This window comes from Haemaphysalis longicornis, unplaced genomic scaffold (assembly GCF_048455015.1).
Source record: "Haemaphysalis longicornis isolate Haplotype H1 unplaced genomic scaffold, Haemaphysalis longicornis Haplotype H1 scaffold_4, whole genome shotgun sequence".
Classification (NCBI taxonomy): domain Eukaryota; kingdom Metazoa; phylum Arthropoda; class Arachnida; order Ixodida; family Ixodidae; genus Haemaphysalis; species Haemaphysalis longicornis.
In genome coordinates this window covers 16668564-16683545 of record NW_027526361.1, presented here as the reverse complement: position 1 = coordinate 16683545, position 14982 = coordinate 16668564, and the positions used below count along the sequence as shown (strand labels likewise).

At 45.2% G+C, this 14982-nt stretch overlaps 1 protein-coding gene and 1 pseudogene across 1 annotated transcript in view; both read right to left on the bottom strand.

The window, feature by feature from the left end:
• Nucleotides 1–326: 326 nt before the first annotated feature.
• LOC144179481 (serine/threonine-protein phosphatase PP1-beta catalytic subunit pseudogene) lies at nt 327–4339 on the bottom strand (annotated as a pseudogene).
• LOC144178316 (angiotensin-converting enzyme-like) overlaps nt 3246–14982 on the bottom strand; it is a 43647-nt gene continuing 31910 nt past the window's right edge. The window contains exons 13-15 of the mRNA XM_077706068.1: nt 12873–13004; nt 8075–8247; nt 3246–5724 (exon numbers count right to left, since the gene is read on the bottom strand). Coding sequence (XP_077562194.1) covers nt 5612–5724; nt 8075–8247; nt 12873–13004 — 418 coding nt within the window. The 3' untranslated portion in view covers nt 3246–5611. The remainder of the gene's footprint in view (nt 5725–8074; nt 8248–12872; nt 13005–14982) is intronic.

Here is a 14982-nt window from a genome sequence, read left to right as displayed (position 1 = left end):
AATCTTCAGGTTATAAGCGAATTAGTAAAAAAAAAAACAAAAAAAAACAGAAGAACTAATCCGACATGAAGTGAGAGGCAGAAAAAAAATTGCAGCGAACCACTGGCCGCAGCGGCGGAAGTGGCGATAAAGCGGATACAGGAGGAGGGACGCAGGGCTAGAAGCCGACTTTTATGTATTAAACGTACGTCAATCAAATCAATCAAGAAATGGCAGTGGCTCAGTTCTTGTCGGTTGGTTGGTGGGTGGAGACGTTTGTTGTGGTCGTTTGCGGTTCTCAACCTCCCTCTTCTTGCGTGTGTCGCTACTGCAATGAACCCCATCGCTCATTTCTTGACCTGGCACCGCTGTGTCATGACGGGACGCCTGGACTTCAGACCACCGCACTGGTACTTTGCCTTTTCGGGGAGCTTCAGGATCTAGAAGCTGCGCGTGGGTCCCATCGACGGACTTCCTGCCTTTAGCGTTGTCGAACTTGCCGCAGTAGTTGGGTGCCGAGAACAGCGTGACCAGATGGAGTTTGGCGAAGAACTCGTAACTGACCTCCACAACATGGTGGGCTCTGCAGGGTAGGTCGAGGTTGTGCTTGCTGAGGAACTCGGGCACTACGTCTGTCCCAAAGGTGAATGCCACGCCACGGTCGTTCTCGCCGCAGTCTTGGTCGTTCTTGTGCAGACCCGACCGCAGGGGGATCACGCGGGAGTCCTGCGTCGGGGACTTCTGTGGGTCGCATGACGTGCTTGGTCTGCTCCATTGGCTGGGGATTGGGAGGCGGTCCCCCGTGGCAGCAGAAGATATCTTCCATGATGGCAGCAATGGGCAGGACGTGGAAGCACTCGGTAAACATCTTCCAGATCTTGATGTTCAAGCGGTGCTTGCACTCATGGTATCAGCCGTAGATGTGGTTGATGGAAGCGCACTCGGGGTTGCCGGAGGCGCAGGAAGTCCCCCTTCTGGGTACCTGATTTTGTAAGCTAGCAGGAGGCATATGGTCTCAAAGGACTGCCTGCCACCCTGCACGAAGTCCACGAGGGATATATCCTCCTGACGGCCAACCGCCGCACTCAGCCGGTGGGGGTCCGTGTACTGGCCGTGTATGTCGCCGCTGATCTTGAGCGGTTTTGGGACCCGCGGGTGGCGCGGATCTAGCGTGAAAGACAGGAGGGACCCCGACGTTCGGTTTTGGTGGCAATGGTGGAACACACAGAGCGCGTGGCAGTGAGCGCAGCTTCTTCTTCCACTATCCCCGCTATCGCCCCCTGCCGGCACCCGTCTTATTCTTTATTTGCAAAATACATTCCGACGTGTACCGCGTAGAAGAGGACCCGCGTGAGCTAGACGAATGAAATAATGAATCACACTGCACAACTAAATCTGAACTGCCTGCTCAGAAAGCTTCGCGTACTCTCTCCTTTAGTTTCCCGCTTTGGCAGCATGGTTCTTGCCACCTGGTCCATTTCAATTACGTCCTCACGAGAACTGGCAGTGTCCTCTGGAGCTTGGTCGACGGCACTCTTTTTCGGGGCTGGCGGGCACTGTAGGTCCGCAGCGGGGTCGCATGGTGCAGCAGGTGGAGGCTGTACCACCACCACCACCACCACCACCACCACCACCACCACCACCACCACCAACAACAACAACAACAACAACAACAACAACAACAACAACAACAACAACAACAACAAAAACAACAACAACAACCACAACAACAACGACAACAACAACAACTGGCTGTCAATGCGGCCAATGTCATGGCCCTTGTACAGCGGGGTTTGAACCGTCAAAGAACCGACCGACAACAGGCAACACCCAGCGCAAGCAAGCCCCCTCTGTCCTCCGTCAGAACACCAGACTCCAAAAAATGTGACAAACACTCCTAGCTAAGTGTCTATCCCAAATTTGGACCCTCTACACCAAGAGCCCCATGCGGGTCGCAAGATACACACGACATTAAATGATCTTAACGAAAGTTGATTACTTGAAATCACACGGTGTGGAAATAAATGAGGGCAATAATTTTGCTCCCATCTACGTGCTAAGCTAAAATCTGTTCAGGAAGAGACGAAACGAAAGACACGGGGAGGATGAAGGTAGCACTACTTAGAACGCACGGCTTAGCGCGTCTGCGTTAGCGTTACCGGCTACATAGCACGCAAACTTCTGCACTGCCCACACGACGCAGCCACATTTCTTTTCGAATGTACTGTAAGCCTCGTCCCTGCAAGCTCGCATCCTCTTGGCATAGTACAGCTCCCATGCCACGATCGCTCGCATCTCACTGAATAACGAACCTTTCGAAAAGTCAGGGGCCGCTAGAACCACCTCCTCGCTCAAGGCTCGTTTCAGTGTTTGAAACGCGTCCTCCTCCTTTCTGTCCTATTCCACCTTAACTGGCTCAATATTTCTGAGAACGTCAGTCAAAGGACTAGCAAGGGCGAAGTGATCTCTCCCGCGAGTCTGATAATATCCCGTCATACCTAAATAAACATCCTACCAAAAGTTGGTATGGGATTCTGCATACACTGGCTCACCCAAGTAAACAGTAGCAGCCATAATAGAGGGCCAACTTGTTTTAACTAAAATTATTCGGTATGTTATGGTAGCAATTAATTCACTTCCACGGCGTGATCATCAGTAGTTCCCCAAATGGGCAGGTTCCCAGATCATACGTGATAACCGCTCAGCAACGCCTCGGAGCCATCTCGCAGGCTGAAGTTTTAAACGCTAAATTTGAAATTGGCGTGGCAACTCATCACATTCTGGAGGCGATTGGTCACTTGGTCTATTGGCAACCATTATGTGGGTAGCGTGTGGTAGCACAATGAGAGCAAAAATTAAGCTTTGCACAATACAAATACAAATAATGGCATGAATAGAAACCCTTTCGAACTACAAAAAAAGACTACAAAATAGCAAATATGTTATGAGAAACTGCACAACTTAAAAAAATACTGTAAATGACATCACAGTTATGAATGATCACATATCGTCCCAAATATAATTCTCGGCTAACATGCATGCGCACGCAATAGTGAGGCTCCCATAAGCTTGCAAAGCGATGCTTAAAAAGAAAATTCAACTTCTGGGGTTTGATACGGTAAGGCTCGCACATAGACATGTGTTCCAATACAGCTCAAACCAACATCCTTATCCCATCCTAATGGAGTCATCAGTAGCTTTTCTTAGTGCACGAGGATTGCACGCAAGGCATGTCCTCTTGTCATATCGCAGAACAAATGACTGAGTGCGGGAAGTTTTTGTGAAAACTTTATTTCCGAGAACCTGATGCATAAAGTGTACAACGCTTTCAACAATAATAGTCAAAACAGTGAGCGGAGGAAAAAATCAATGCTTTTTTATAGTACAAGAAAAGTACAACAGTGATATGAATAACAGATATAAACTGTTTGCAAGCAACATCTTATATCAGTTCCTATTTCCCCGTTTATGATCACTGACCTACTTACGCAAAGAGCTTCGAACCTAGTAGGTCGGCATGCATTCAGTTTAGCTTGGGTAACTTGTAGCAAGTGCTTTGAATTAGTCTGTTTACATCTTTTTCCTTTTGTTGTTCCGAGATTTCCCAACTTATACATGTGCAAATGTTGAAAATTCGTTGCCTTATTTAAAAGAACGACTAATATGAAAATATTAATCTCCTATCCACACTGACATACAAAAATATTAAAAGTAGCATGCAATTGATTTCTGCTATATGACTTTTTGTAGATTGACAGCTTTTTTCAAATGGCCTTTCTCATGGTGCTTGGTGAATTTCAGTTTGCGGTTAATTGAGTACCGGCCTGTCGTATGCTCACGTCATTTGCGGTAAACTGTAATCATATTATGCATGATAACTTCATGTTAATGTTACAAATGTAACAAAAACCTGTACAGCAAGTTTCTAAGACATGCTTTCTCCTGATCACGAACGGATATTTGATAACAATCAATTTGAACATTATAATGTGGTACTTAAGTCAGGACCATATAGTAACCAACAGAATCTTATATGGCAGAATGGGCTGTACATCGTTTGGCACTAAAACGCAGGTTGCTTGCTAAACTAGCAAGCTACAACTTCACATACATACATCTCGTGAACAGTATGGAAACTCCGAAAGCCAGATATATGCGCCTTTCTCCGAATTCAATGTTAAAGGTACGGCCTATGCTGCATTTCATCACATAAAGGTTAGGAATAATGTTCCACTCCAGCGTGCGTTCAAGAAATGACCATGAAAATTGTATACACGGGCTTGTCCAACTTTGCCTACATTGACAATACCAGCAGACCAGCCATAATGTCGCTGTAGAGGGCCGGCATGTACCCTTCCATTGCAGATAAGTTATCTCTATCCCAAGCTTCATAGGCGAAGCTCACGTGGGCAGTGTTTGAACTGACGCTGTACGAATAAAACTTTTAACACGGCGGGGTAGGAAAAGGAAAAATTCCTCCAAATAAAACAAGCATTTTTTTTCTAAACCGCTAGGCGCGAAAGGTATAGAAGTGAGATATGAAGTCCGCAGCACGGGTGTTTAGTTTGCATAGGTCATGACTTCATGCTGATTAAGTACAGGAAAAAACGCAGCTAACAATATTAAACACCATTAGGGTATTTTAGCTTATAGTTGAGGTACAAAAGAAAGAAAAAAAACTTCCTTTCTTTTTAAAGTAATGCGAGCTTGGTTAAGTAGCAGAAAGAACAATGCTGAAACCACCATGACGTGCCTGTCTGATATTCTAATGCAACGTGAAAAAATTTATTATTGTTGCCGAAACGCCTGTTATCAAAACAAACCCTGCTCCATCCTAAGCTTAGCTGAATTCTTGAAGCAGACTCTACGGTTTTGCATAATCAGAACTTTTTGAAATGCAGGAGACCAACAACTGTGATTGTCATTTCTGTATGCTGTGAGCGCTTCCTTTGTCTCCGCTATAAAAGAAGTGATAGCGGAGTAGCGATTAAAAAAATAAGTAGGGCAGACACGGAGCTAAACGGGCTAGAGTCTGACTGTCTAGCCTGAGGAAGGTGCATTACAAAGAAATAATGAAGGAGTGACCCACGGTCACCTGACTGTCCTTCCAACGTGTGGACACTTCCGTTGTGCTACGTAGGTAGGGGTGTGAAACTTTTGAAAGAAAGGAATAAGCAGAAAAGGGAGAAACGGGAAATAGATAAATTGAAAAACGAGAACTGCGGTACGTCGAACCAAAGACAAAATACATCTTTTACTTGACAGGTCTCAGAGAGATGTAAAAGCTTCGCATAAGTTGAGGTATTTATTCAAAGCTTTCGCTATTCTCTCCAGTCAGTGAGAAGAATTGCAAACGATAAGTGTCGCATTTTTCTCACGGAAGGAGATGCATAGCAAACCACATGTATTAATATCTCAGTGAAGTTGACATCACACGATTAAAAAAAAAACTCATATTGACTAAACAGAACACAATGTCTATGAACACATCGAGTCAGAAACAACAACGAAAAAAATACTTCAGGCGTACAACAATCACGCTGCTGATGCATGCAGCGCAGATGCCTGAGGGCAAGGCAACGAGCAACAAGCAACGATAACGCAGGCCATGCGCGGGTTGCCAAATGTTCCATCATAATGAGCTCCACTTCCAAGTAAGCAGAATGACCAAGACTGATGCTGCAAGGGCACTGGCGGAGAAGTCGATCTTGTTGGCAAATGACGGCGAACCCATGTAGTCTTGAACTGCAGAGGAAAAGAAGAAATTATTCGCAGAATACATTATAAGAATTGCAAGAAAATATTCCGAAGTCATTTCACATTGACACTTGTCAGCTGTTGCCATAAACAGGTTCATTAGAAAAGTTTGTGGTAAATGAGGCTGTCATGGTAAATTGAAACACTACTGCTCCTGCAAATTTGCGGGAGTTGCAGTCACCACACGTTGGGCCCATTTAAGCGGCTCCCGTCGTTTTAATAAGCACTTATTTGATAGTGATTCCTAGCGTGCTAATAAGAGAGTCTTTATCAATAAATGTTTGGGCTCAATGATAACTAAACAAAAGTTTTGTTCGTTTGCAAAGCCCACCGTAGCACAATTACTGCGTCATATCGGGTGGGAATATGCCTCCATGCATAAAAAGAAAGAAGAAACAAAAAAAGACGACCGTGTTGGAAGCATTATCTGTACGAATGTGCAAATGACCAAGATGACTTGGCCTCGCGACAAATAAATTTAGGTAGAACGTCAACATGAATGCAAGGGATAAAAAGTCATAAGCCCTTCCCTCCAACAACGATGGTTGAAACTCGAAGCTTTCTTCCATGCAAAAATCAAATGGCGAGGTGCCAAAGTTAAAGTCGCTGCAATCAAAGTAAAAGGTTCAACTATCAAAGGGCAAACCACCTGAGGGCCAAATTCCAAGCGTCGACGATCAAAGTGCAAACTGCCGGCGAAAACTCAGATGACAGCAAACTAACCTTTCACAAGAAAGCTTAGCGCACCCATCATCGTAGCTAGCTTGACCATCATCATCGTCTCTAATCCGAGCTGCCAAGTCCAAAGCCAAAGTCTCCTTCAACTCAGCTAAAGTCTAAAGCAAGCGCCCGCTAAACAAAACGACCCCAGAGGAAATGCTTTACGCCCCGAATGCGATGCTAGCGCGATTGCATAGACACTGGTTTCATAACGCGATGGACCCAGGTTCGGTTCCGACAATGGGAAGCGTTTTTTTTCTTGTTTCATCATCATCATTATGTACCCCTCCATTGTGTAAAGTTGGGTTTCCTGCAGTGCATTTTCGCTACTGCACCGCAATCAGTGACACGTAATAACCTTCGCTTTAAAAGACCAGCTTGCCGCAGCAGCAACTGCAGCTGTGTGACATGGCAGTGCACATGCAGATCAGTAGCTCTACACTTGGGCATGACGTGGAGGTCCTATTTGGATAAATCGCCATATTGTACAGGTTTTTCAACGCTGACAAGATCAAGGACCTTGTTATTTGACGTGCTGGTGACTATTGTCTATACAACTGCGCAACAATCTGGTTTCCAGACTGTTGCCATAGGAAATAATCGCATAAAATGCAGGCACGGGTATGCCTGCTTTAGATTTACAAAAAAAATGGCAGCATCTCCACTCCGTGGATGATGGTGAGGGTGCGGAGTACGGGGACTCGAAATGGTATCCAAGTTGCACCCCGAGTGACATCCGATTTGCGCCCCGACCGTCATTCAATTTTAGTCGCTTTGCCTCCGCTTGCCGAGCTTTCGTATTCGGGGAAGCTCGTTGTCTTCGTAGACGTTGAGCAGCAGCGTGAAACATTTTACGTTCGTTTCCGTTCATGGCGGGAAGAGGGTGTGTGATTTCCGGAACCCGCTTATATAAGGCTCTGATACGGGGTGCACCGCGGTGCCATCTCGTGTTTAGGTGTAGCGCCATCTAGCGTAGTTCGATGCAGTCACTGTGTATTACAACTTGATCACAACCTGACTACACCGGTGTTTTTGCGAGTTTTCCGGTTGCTAGGTTATGTTTGTGCCTGTTTTCGAGTGTTTTGGAGTGTTCTTGTACCCTGTTAAGTAGTTTCCGCACATATTTTCGCTTGATGGTGGTGTGCGCACGGATGGACGCGGACGGACATTGGGAGGTCCTAATGTACTCCGCACCGTTTTAGGCGAGGGAGTAAGCCGTTTGACTCACGGGTACTAACTCACGGTCGTAGCCCAGTGGGTAAGACGAGTGACACTAACTCTGTGTGGTCTACCAGATACAGGCTCGAATCCTGCCGGGGCCTGTGTGATTTTTGGCGATTCTAAATGCTATGCGCACGGACGCGAACGGACATTGTTTGGTCCTACGCTGCTCCACCCCTACCTAATAAGCCGTGTTTTGCCCTATAGTTGTATAGTTGTGAAGTTTTCCCAGAAATGGTGGAAGGGGAGAATCGGGGAAGCACACCCTGACACTAAGAACCACGCATCCTACAACTTGGTGCTTGAAGCGAGTGGTTGGTGTTCCACAAGGAAGTCCAACAGATGATACAATAGTGGTGGCCAACCACGCGTACATTGTGAGCCCCCGCCTTCTTACCTTTAGCGTTATCCCATCCTGGCACTTCGTTTTTGTCCTTGAGGTGCTTGTCGAGCCACTGTTCCAGGGGTGCAAAGTAGTTCTTGACCGACGAGGCCGACATCTGCTTCGTGCCGGCCATGATTTCCAGCACTTCCGGCCACGGCTTGGAGCGGCCGAGTGACAACCCCTTCCTGAGCAGAAAAACGGGGTAGGAAGCAACGCAATGGCCACTGTACAAACGGTGATGCCAAAGTGAAGAAGTAAATTCGCTTCCTTTGGAATCGCAACCGGAGCTGGCGGACTTGACAGTGGCTAATAAACTAATGGGTGTAGAACTAGTAAGCAGAACAATGGTGTAAACGATGAGCGCAAAATGAGAAGGTATAAGAAAAGGGGGGAGGGACTAAAAACCGAAACAAGAAATTAAGGCAGGTGCCAGCCCCTCCAATGTTCCTTCAGCCGTTTCCTGCCTTGCTGTATTTAGCCCATTCGCTGAGTCCAATTTTTTATTTCATTCTTTCGTTGAGTTATTGGTCTTCCGCTATTTGTCACATCTCTCAGTAGCCACCCTGTTGCCCTGATTGTCGATCAGTTGTGCGTTCTCAGCATCACGTGTCTAACAAAAATTCCGTTCTTGGTCTTAAATTGCACTGATACGCCTTCACACGAGTTGTTCTCTAATACGGCATTCTCTTTCTTATGCTTAAGCGTTACTCATATCTTTCTTTCCATTGCTCGAAGTTTTCCTTCAAGGTGCATGAACACAAGCTTTTTGTAGTAGACAAATTATACTTGTATAGTTATTTTACTATAGTTGCTGCTTATTAGACAGCGGGTATATCTAGCCGCACGCAGTACTGATGGAAGAACTTTGAGATTTACCAACACACAACCCTTATAAAATCTGTCATCGGAAAGGAATATACTTCCCATTCTGGGATAAAAGGAACAGAGAAACTGAGTTATGAAGACAAGACAGGCAGAGAAGAAAAAAATAGAGTTCAAAGAATGACAGGAAGGCCGCACTAAACAGGATATTGGAAGAAATAATAAACGAGCGATGGAGCGAAGAGAGATAAAAAAATTTAGAGCCGTTCCATTCAATGTGAAAGCTGTCGGAAGTGCAGAGCAGGAAGTGCAGAGCACTGCTACCACCCCATGCAATCCACATTTCCCGCCTTCGCGGTGCTCTCTCGCAACCTGCCTGAAATTGCGCCAGCGGGAGTTCTGTTCTTTTTGCGCTTTCTTTAATTTCGTATGCTGGAGCTGTTTTGCATCATTTTGAACGTGTAATTCTTTTCTTGCGCGGCTGGAGCCTTTCTGAGTCATTTCGAACGCGCCATTTTTTTTCTTGCGCAGCCGCTTTTTTTCGCTTGCTATCGTAAAAGCCACCCCAACGAACGTTCCTAACTAAATGAACGCGAGCGCTGCCGGTTTATAACATATATTTTGCCTCAAATGTGCCTATAGTTTTCTTTGTGCTAAACAACGGGGAGATGTAGGACAAGCGCGAGCGGTTCCCGAGTTTCAAACGCTTATGACTATACAGGGTGTCCCAGCTATCATGCACCAAGACTTAAAAAAAGAGCAATTCCTTTATTTGAAGTAAACCTAGTGCATAATGTTTTTATTGCAGTGTACTAGTTGGCAGTAATTTTTTCGTTAATGAGATTTGGATAATCAATTTTAATTAATTATCTAACTCGACAAATACTGTCCTAATTTTCAAGGTGTCAATAAGGCACTTGTGGGTATGAACTAGAGGAATCTAACTGCGGTATTTTCAGCGAAGAACTAATTGCGTAGTCATTTATCCTGACTGATAAACAAACCCCACGAAATATGAAAAATACCACGTGATGGCGCTCCCACCTGCATCGTAAAGTAGCGCCCTCGAACTAGCTAATTGAAAGCAACTGCTTTGCCTGTCACATACCCGAAAAAACAGCGCATCCCCTTGATAGTGGCATGGAAGGTGTAGCAACACCAAGTTTTGTTTGTTTTTTCCTATCAATTATGCACCACTCTTCTCTTTCTTACGGCCCAGATCCTCTTGATAAAAAAAGGCCCTCGCTAAAGCAGTCGACGCGCTGCTGTAACCAAAGTGGAAACGCGAAAAGTAATGAAATAGACATACAATATTTATCCCGGCTGTGCTCCCACCACATAGAAAGAGTGCACGCGCGCTAATACTTCGTGGCAGTAGCATGCTTCAGCCCATAGCCAAATTAGAATGAGGGCCTTATTTTTCAGGTATGCGTGCTGTAACACACTTTTACCACAAAAATAAAACAAAATAAACAGACGGGGAATCCACCCACGTACACTCTAGAGAAAAGGCAGAAACATTGTGTTGAATGAATTTAATGCATACCACTTAAAAACGTGCCGATTTGGCCATAGGGAGGCCTGCACAAAACAAAGCAATACATCAGATTTTAGTGTTTCTTAATAACTGGTGCATTCGTTTGCACTGGTTGTCGTTCGCTACCTCCTAGAGGGCGTGTTCGAACAGGTCTCCTTCTGCAGCTACGCAGTACTGAGCAACGCTTAATCACATCTTCAGTGGCTTTCTTGATGATGGACGGAGGAATTGTGCTGCAGACATCCGTTATCTCGGCCTTGAGCTCATCAGATGTCTTCGTATCGGTCGTGTAAACACGATCTTTCACATAGCCCCAAAGAAAGAAATCCAGTGGAGAAAGATCGGGTGACCTAGCCGGCCAATTTACAGGCCCGTGCCGTCCAATCCATCGTGCTTGGAAAGTCGCATCAAGCCAGTTTCGTGCTCGACTGCTGCTGTGTGCTGGCGCCCTGTCTTGCTGATACCACATCAGTGTAAGACGTGACAGCGGGACTTCGCTGAGGCAGCGATCAACCGTTCCTTCCAGAATTTCGTTCACGTACCGCTTTCCAGTCAACGTCTGGTCGAAGAATATTGGGCCTATTATAGTACCGGCGTAAATTCCGCACCACACATTAAATGACCACTGGTACTGGCGCCGAGTGCGCTTTACCCAGTGTGGATTGGAGTCGCTCCAATTGTGTGCATTGTGCAGATTTACCTGGCCGTTTCTGCAAAAATGGACTTCATCTGTCCACATTACGTTGCTAAGAAAGTATGTTGACTCTTCAGATTTTGTGAGGATCCAATTTGAAAAATCCAGACGATTCTGAAAGTCCCTGTCTTCCAAGCATTGGTGCAGGCTAACGTGGTAAGGGTGAAAGTCCGAGTCCTTCAGAATCCTCCAGACTGTCGACTTGGAAATTGGTGCCTGGGCGGCCACGTCTCGCACGCTAGCTTGAGGGTTTGCAGCCATAAATGCAAGAACATCCGTGCGTAGGCTTGTACTCACAGACGGAGTCTTCTGCCGCTGTTGTTGAAAAGAGCCGGTTTGTCTCAAGATTGCATGATTTCTGATTATTTCGATGCGTTGGGTTTACCGCCAAACTTCCACGACTAATAAATCTTTGAGGCCTTTCTCTTATTGCCATTTGCCGCTCCCAAGGCAAGGATCATGTTGGCCTTCTGTTCATTAGAAAAACGCATTGCGACTGGGGCAATGCATAGCGCCCCTTTAATCTTTCGAGCTGATTTTGTCAATTCTTTTTTGTTGGGACAGGTTCTGAGGCGAAAAAATGAACCATCCGTGCACTCGACCTACGCTAAGATAACCGCTATCACACCTCATTTTGAAATAGCATTATACGCGACGCGTTGCTTCCGCTGGGGCAGATGAGGCAGATAAAGCAAACACTCGTTCGCGATTTTTTCCTTCTTTCTTTCTTTCATTTATTTCATTCTGGCTAACTAAGAGAAACGTTGTTTGAGGGCGCTACTTTACGATTCGGGTGGGAGCGCCGTCACGTGGTATTTTTCATATTTCGCGGGGTTTCTTTATCAGTCAGATTGATTTTGATTGATTGATTGTAGGGTTTAACGCGCCGACGCAACGCAGGCGATGAGGCGCGCCGTAGTGGAGGGCTCCGGATTAATTTTGACCACCTGGGATCTTTAACGTGCGCCGAAATCTCGTACACACGGGCGTTTTTGCTTTTCGCCTCCATCAGAAAAGCGGCCGCCGCGGCCGGGAGTCGAACCCGCGACCTCGTGCTCAGCAGCGCAACGCCTTAGCCACTGAGCCACCGCGGCGGGTTCTTTATCAGTCAGAATAAATGAGTACACAATTAGTTCTTCGCTGAAAATACCGCAGTTAGATTCCTCTCGTCCGTACCCACAAGTGCCTCATTGATACCTTGATGATTAGGACAGTATTTGTCGAGTTAGATAAATCTCATTAACGAAAACATTACTGCCCACTAGTACACTGCACTAGAAACATTATGCACTAGGTTTCCTTCGAGTAAGGCAATTGCTCTTTTTTAAATCTTGGTGCATGATAGCTGGGACACCCTTTCGAAGACTCACGGGTACGCCGTGATGACAGCGCTACAACGGAACGCCCTGTTGCTCTACTTGGGTACAGCGAGCGAGCTACGACGACGAGGCGAGCACCTAAAGTGCTCTGCACTTAAAAACGAGTGACAAAAGGAAGGGGTGAAATAGAAAGAAGAATGAAGACATGGGCAGGCAGGAAAGAAGCAGAAATAAGAAATAAAGAAATGCGCAAAGGAAAATAAGCGAGAAGGCAAAGAAGGTAGGGGGTAATGAAAGGGGGGAAAGGAACAAAGGAAGAATTAACGGAAGTAACAAAAAGAGCAAAAAGGAAAGGAGAAAAGGGAAAACAGAGGGATAACATTTTTTCGTGCTTTTCAGAGAAAGAATTGGCATGCCAAGTGGTGCAGTAGTTCTCACTTGAGGATTTCGCCAGCTTTTTTGTCCCCGTAGATGTCGCATTCGTGGAGAGGCTTGCCTGTGGCAAGTTTTCCAGATTCCTTGCAAAGGTGCTCGTGGAACTGGTACTGAAGAATGAAGGCCACAAAATACCTGCGACGCGGGAAAGGAGCAAATCAGCCTAACCCATTCTTCCCGAAGCTGTGGCACTATATAATCACGGAAACTTGCTTGGTAAGAAATGTTGGCTGTGCTAACATTTTACTGTTAGTACACTTATAAAAAGTTGAGTAATTCAACAATCTAGGATTCACTTAATTTTAAGAGGAAAATAGTACGGTAAATAAGAAATTCTTCACATATGACACTTTTGAAGGGACCATGGAGACTGGATGCAACTTCGCTTTATTAATCACGGAAATTTGGTTGCTATAATTAAGAAATACTGAGAAAAAACATTATCACTACACGTAGGAAAACATTTTATTGTTGCTACACATTTAAAATGTCGAGTAATCTAATAATTTATGTTCCAATTAACTTGCAGTGCAACGTTGAACGTTAAATAGAAAATTCCTCCGAGAGAGGCTTTTAAAGGGTCGCAGAGACTGGATGAAACTTTATTCAGAAGACGAGCAAGCCAGCCTGCTCACACATCACGGAAATTTTATTTGGCAGGAAGGAACGTTTCTATTACAGAGGAGTGTGTATTTAAAAGGGAATATTTCAGGTTACCCGCTCACAGGCTTTAATTTGATGCTATGTAACCTTTGCTTCATATCATGGCATTTTCTGAAAACTGAAGCGTTTGCAAAAGTGACCAAAACGTATTTGTTGAAGTCTTATTTGTGGCTGTATTGAGTAAGTTTAACCCATGTCATCCATTATTTAGCTCTGCAGCACGAGTCCACAGTTTTAGTTCAACTGTGATGACTGGCAGAACAGAAAATACTATGTGTTGCTTGCAGCCATGGCCATAAGTACAATAACGACGTCCCCTGGTTTGGAATAAGCTTTAACGCAATCGTGGCCTTCAAAATCTTGACTTTTACCAATTACATTATAAATGCTGACATTCTGCTTTTCCATGCACAAGTTATACAGGTTAAACATGCTAGAAATTTACTATTAGCCCTCCGGACTTAACCCATGTGCTGTCTTAGCCGACGTCAGGATGCGTGCAGTGAGGGTTGTGAGGAGAAACTTGTTTGGATACAGTGTTCTCGCTAAAACGCATGTAAATCACCCCCGCACCCCCCCCCCCCCGAAAAAAAAACGCTTAACGTGGTCTACGCAGTTCCCATGCTAATCTCGTAAGGTAATTATACAACAGCTACAACTCAATTCATTGCCCCTTTAAGAAATAGCCATCGTTAAAATGGCATTTCTTGCTCCTCAACACAAGAAAGTTGATAATCTGGTCAAATGTGCACTGGTATCTTTCAGTTAAAGCGACCGATTTACCCCTTTCTCATCAGTGACATTACTCCAGCAGATGCAAATTAGACAGGTGCTAACGTGCTTGGCAGTGACCCAGCACATTCCAGAGCACTGAAGGGTCCGTAATTCAAACCCAGTGACAGCTGTCACAATGTTTGAATCGCAGGTCCCCCATAATTCTTTTAAACTTCTTTTTCGACCATTGAAGCAAATTCAGCTTGAAAAAAGCGACAGGAAAGTGACAGGACACGAATTAATTTTTTTGGGTGGCTGGAATAAGGAATTATATGGTACGTTTTTCTTCACTTTGCCGTCGAAAATACCCCTTACTGTTTGTCGTCGCTTAGATACACAGTTAAACCTGGAGATAACGAAGTTGACAAGACCTCGCAAGTTTTCGTTGCATCCAGGTTTTCGTTACATGCAGGTTTCGACTTAAGGCTCACGTGAATGAAGCAAAAACGAAACCAGAATGCTAGACATCAGTGAAGGTAAACTCCTCCTTCAAGGACTTACTCCACAGTAGAGAACTGCATAATTTGCGCCTTCTGCTTTCATAAGAGCATAGGCACTACACGGCGCTCCAAATTGGCCAGGTAACTTCCAAGGTAACAAGCGTAACTTGCCTTTCGGAACATTTTGGTTCAGAACGCGTTTCAAGTACCAAACGTTTGCTGAAAAGGGGACCTTT